The 5,600-nt window shown below is 39.4% G+C and overlaps 1 protein-coding gene across 1 annotated transcript in view; it reads right to left on the bottom strand.

The window, feature by feature from the left end:
* emsy (EMSY transcriptional repressor, BRCA2 interacting) overlaps nucleotides 1-5,600 on the bottom strand; it is a 36,127-nt gene that overhangs the window by 24,875 nt on the left and 5,652 nt on the right. The window contains exons 7-8 of the mRNA XM_016250786.1: nucleotides 4,029-4,288; nucleotides 1,525-1,759 (exon numbers count right to left, since the gene is read on the bottom strand). Of these exons, the coding sequence (XP_016106272.1) occupies nucleotides 1,525-1,759; nucleotides 4,029-4,288 (495 nt within the window). The remainder of the gene's footprint in view (nucleotides 1-1,524; nucleotides 1,760-4,028; nucleotides 4,289-5,600) is intronic.

The raw sequence follows: 5,600 nt of genomic DNA, 5'->3' as shown, positions 1-5,600 counted from the left end.
CCCCCCCTCTCCCGCAATCCGCCGCATCCCAGTTCCGTGTTCGGAAAGAAAAGGAAGTGTACTACGGAAACCCTAAAGAGAATAAATAGCCGCTACGAGATGGGAGGATCAAAAGTATAGGCGACCGTATATAAATTGCTGGCATCAGGGAGCCGCTTTCGATTGCGCGCTCTCATTTTACTTTCACTTTCGAGATTCGCGATCACTAGGACTCTATACTATGGAGCGGCAGTACTATTACCACACATTTGACAAGATTAGATGTTTGTCATTGGTGCTCAGGATCTGCAAATCATTCGCCATCGTCCTATCAGACATTTCTCCTTAAGGTCTCTGCACACAGAGTCTGAAATTTTCGTAGGCTATTCGAAATCCTAAAAATTTGTCACGCACAGAAACCTTGCACACCGAGTCCGGTGCGTATGAATTAATCCGTTGCGAAAAAAATTCACAAAACAGCACTAAATGGAGTCTTCAAGCAGTGAGGATTATTTTGTTGTCCTCTCGCTTCTTAAAAAAAGAAAGAGAAAGGAAATATTGGGTCCATCCAATCCTGAGATATAGAGAGGACGGAGAATTCCCCTCGTTATTAAAGAGCAGCGGGATTATCACGGGCGAAGTTTACTTCAGGATGTCAGTGGCTCAGGAATACTAGAGCCACATATTAAAAAGAAGACCACCAATTTCTGTGAACTCGGTGTGCAAGGATGTATATACAGTGCTTTGTGCTGCGAGACGAAGTGGATGAATTTGACAATCGCCATTCTAGATTTTGGCGTTTGCTTGTACGGTGGCTCTGAACTGTCAAAACACCTCTCAAAATGCTTGCTACGAATGCAAAAAACGAATTTTTTTTTTATGACGGACGAATATTTCGGAGGCAGTATGTAAACGTGATTGACATAACGTGAGGTCGTATTTATTTTTTAACGTGGACTCAGTGTGCAATGACCTTTACTCTGTGTATGTGGTAAGTGAACTTTCATGTACTGTAATGCAACAGGCTACCGCTAACCTTTTAGTGGCTCCGTATAACGCGTTATTTGTTTCACACTTTGGGCACACCCCTAACCCACACACACACTGAAACACACTCTCTCACACACACACACACACACACACACACACACACACACACACACACACACACACTGAAACACACTCTTTCACACACACACACTAACATACACACACACACACACACACACTAACATACTGAAACACTCTCACACACACACACACACTGAAACACTCTCTTTCACACACACTAACATACTGAAACACACTCTCTTTCACACACACACACACACACTGAAACACTCTCTTTCACACACACTAACATACTGAAACACACTCTCTTTCACACACACACACACACACTGAAACACTCTCTTTCACACACACTAACATACTGAAACACACTCTCTTTCACACACACACACACACACTGAAACACTCTCTTTCACACACACTAACATACTGAAACACACTCTCTTTCACACACACACACACACACACACTCACCCTGAGCAATGGTGGACATCACCACTGAAGGTGTGGAGGACACCATGGTCGTCACAGCGACAGGACTGGGCCCCGGGGCCGCGGCGGAGCCGGCTGAGATCACCATGGTCTGTTTGTGGCTGGCCGCGTTGAGCGCGGCGCTCGACACCAGCTTCGACACGGCCGCGTAGTTGTGCGACCTGGACAAGATGTTTGGCATGAAGTTGGAGCTGGGAGACGTCGTCACGATGATCACCTGCAGCACAGAGTCGACTCAATGAATCACTCAAACATATGATTCAGTGATTCTTTATGCTGCTCCTCTGCTCTGAAGGAACGTTCAAGCATTTGTGGCTGGATTTTGATGTCATTAAGTCTCTTCTGCTCACCGCTGCTGCATTTGTTTGATTAAAAAAATGCAGTAAAAATTGTAATATTATTGCCATTTAAAATATCTGTTTTCTATGTGAATATGTGTTAAACTGTAATGTATTTCTGTGATGTGCAGCTGTATTTTCAGCATCATTACTCCAGTCTTCAGTGTCACATGATCTTCAGAAATCAGTATAATATGCTGATCTGCTGCTCGAGAAACATTTCTGATTATTATCAATGTTCAAAACAGTTGTGCTGCTCAATATTGTTTGGCAAACGTGATCATATTTTTCAGGATTCTTTGATAAATAAAAAGTTAAAAAGAACAGTGTTTATTCAAAATATAAATGTTGTGTTATAGTACACACTACTACTCAAAAGCTTGGAGTCAGTCATTTAAAAAAAAAGAAATTAATACTTTTATTCAGCAGGGATGGATAAAAAGTGATCGTAAGGACTTATATTGTTAGAAAATATTTATATTTTGATTAAATGCTGTTCTTTTTAACTTTTTATTCATCAAAGAATCAAAGAAAAAAGTATTACGGGTTCAACATTGATCATAAATCAGCATATTAGACTGATTTCTGAAGATCATGTGACACTGAAGACTGGAGGAATGATGCTGAAAATACAGCTGCGCATCACAGGAATACATTATATTTTAATGTATATTAAAATAGGAAATCACTATTAGAAATTGCAATAATATTCCACAACAATATTACAGTTTCTTTCTGTATTTTTGATCAAATAAATACAGCCTTGATGAGCACAAGAGACTCCATTTAAAAGCATTAAAAATCTTACTAATCCCAAACTTTTGAATGGCAGTATATATATACACACTCACACACTCACACACTCACACTCACACTCTCACACACTCACACACACTCACACACTCTCACACTCTCACACTCTCACACTCTCACACTCTCACACTCTCACACTCTCACACTCTCACACTCTCACACTCTCACACTCTCACACTCTCACACTCTCACACTCTCACACTCTCACACTCTCACACATATTCAAACAGAAAACCAATATTAGAAATTGAAATAACCTCACAATATTAGTTTTTTTTCTGTATTTTTGATCAAATAAATACAGCCTTGATGAGCACAAGAGACTCCATTTAAAAGCATTAAAAATCTTACTAATCCCAAACTTTTGAATGGCAGTATATATATACACACTCACACACTCACACACTCACACTCACACTCTCACACACTCACACACACTCACACACTCTCACACTCTCACACTCTCACACTCTCACACTCTCACACACTCACACACTCACACACACTCTCACTCTCACACTCACACTCACACTCACACTCACACTCACACTCACACTCACACTCACACTCACACTCACACTCACACACACACACACTCACACACACACTCACACACACACTCACACACACACTCACACACACTCACACAGAGCTGGGTAGATTACTTACAAATTGTAATCCATTACTGATTCCAAATTACACGACAAAACTTGTAGTTAGTAACGTAATCCATTACATTACACATTTTAGGTAATAATCACACTACTTTTAGATTACTTTTTTAAGATTATCTTGATGTAAATAGGTTAATCTTGTACCATACTGATATAAAAATACAAAGAGCAAGAAAGTATATTCTGTTTGTTGTTATCATGAAGTGCATTAAACATATTACTTCAAGATTTCCTTGCTACTACTTCAAAAGCTAATAATTAACTAAATCATGAAAATATTAAATTCAAACCATTTTAAAATGAATCAAAATAAGTACATCCTAGGTGTATATTTATAATGCAATGCTAATCAATAAAGCCTTTATCACTGTATATAATACTATCACTCTGTGATATGAAACCATGTCTGGTCACAAAAATAAGTTATTTCAAACACTCGACTATGTTATTAAGTTAATTTGGAGAAAAAGCATGTCAATAAATGACTTCTTTGTTGGACAACAGGTGTGTAAACTGTGCAAAACTGTGCTACTGTAGGACATTTATTTAGAGCGATTTTTTGTGCACTGTACAGCATGTATCATTATTATACACAGCAGCCGTGGCTTTATTGGAGGAATAAGCATCTTAATGAACATGACAGGAAGGAAGTGCGCCTGACCTTCTGCGTGGTGCTGTTGGTGGTCTGGGTGGAGGGTTTGGTGAAGGTGATCTTCACCGGCGACATGTGCGGCGGCAGCGAGTTGGCGATGCTCTGCATCAGGTTGCTCATCTTGGGGCTGCCGCTCACCGGAAGCGTGATGGTTTTGGGAATGGGCGTGGCCACTTTAGGCACCTCCTTCAGCAGCATGGGGGAGGAGCTAGACGAGTTGGTTCTCCGCCTCTTACGAGGTTTCTCGTCCTCATCGGAGCAGCTCACGCCTGACAGACACAACGAGACGTCACACAGCTTTAACACAGTATTAAACAATGTGCCGTTCTCGTCTGGCCTGTTTAATACTGTAACACAATCTGCATTGTAAAAAGAAATACTGGGGTGAAAGTTTATAGTTCAGATATAAACACTGATGTCTATGGAAGTGATCAAAATAGAGCAAGTCATCTTCTGAAAGTAACTGGCGCTTCAAATAACGTTTGTGTCGACTGCATTGTTTCTCCACTAGGTGGCGACAAGTGACTGTTAAAAATGTGTTTGTCATTGAATCATTCATTCAAGAGATTCGTTCAAAAACACAGATTCATCCAGTAATGAAACGAGTGAAGTAGCCTATTTATGAGTCATTGAGTCATTCATTCAAGAGATTCATTCAAAAACGCTGATTCATCCAGTAATGAAAGAAGTGAAGTATTAAAAATGGTCAATTTTAAATAAATTGTCTTCATTTGTAAGTTGCTTTGGATAAAAGTGTCTGCTAAATGACTAAATATAAATGTAAGTGTAAGTTTAAGCGAGTCATTGAATCATTCATTCAAACCACTTTTCATAATTTTAATATATAAACACTTTTAAATAGACTTCAGCAATTAATATTTTGTTTAGTTCAGAATCGTGATCTCTTTTCGAGACAAAAAAAAAAAATCATCACTCAATTGTGACCCTGGAGCACAAAATCAGTCATAAGGGTCACATTTTGGAAATTGAGATTTATACATCAGCTGAAAGCTGAATAAATCAGCTTTTCATTGATGTATGGTTTGTTAGGATCTGACAATATTTGAAAATCTGGAATCTGAGGGTGCAAAAAAATCTAAATATTGAGAAAATCATCTTTAAAGTTGTTCAAATGAAGTTCTTAGCAATGCATATTACTAATCAAACATTAAGTTTTGATATATTTACGGTAGGAAACTTACTAAATATCTTCATGGAACATGATCTTTACTTAATATCCTAATGATTTTTGTCATAAAAGAGAAATGTATAATTGTGACCCATACAATGTATTGTTGGCTATTGCTACAAATATCCCCCAGCGACTCAACACTGCTTTTGTGCTGCAGGGACACATTTATCCAGAATCGTGAAGCTCTAGAGGAGAGCATGACGTGTGTGTGTGTGAGTGTGTGCGTGCGTGTGTGAGAGAGTGTGTGTGTGTGTGCGTGCTTGTGTGAGAGAGTGTGTGTGCGTGTGTGTGAGAGAGTGTGTGCGTGTGTGTGAGAGTGTGTGTGTGCGTGTGAGAGTGTGTGTGTGTGTGCGTGTGAGTGTGTGAGTGTGAGTGTGTGTGAGTGTGAG

Source organism: Sinocyclocheilus grahami, unplaced genomic scaffold (assembly GCF_001515645.1).
Source record: "Sinocyclocheilus grahami isolate Dianchi unplaced genomic scaffold, SAMN03320097.WGS_v1.1 scaffold1007.1, whole genome shotgun sequence".
Classification (NCBI taxonomy): domain Eukaryota; kingdom Metazoa; phylum Chordata; class Actinopteri; order Cypriniformes; family Cyprinidae; genus Sinocyclocheilus; species Sinocyclocheilus grahami.
This window is presented reverse-complemented; position numbering and strand designations above follow the sequence as displayed.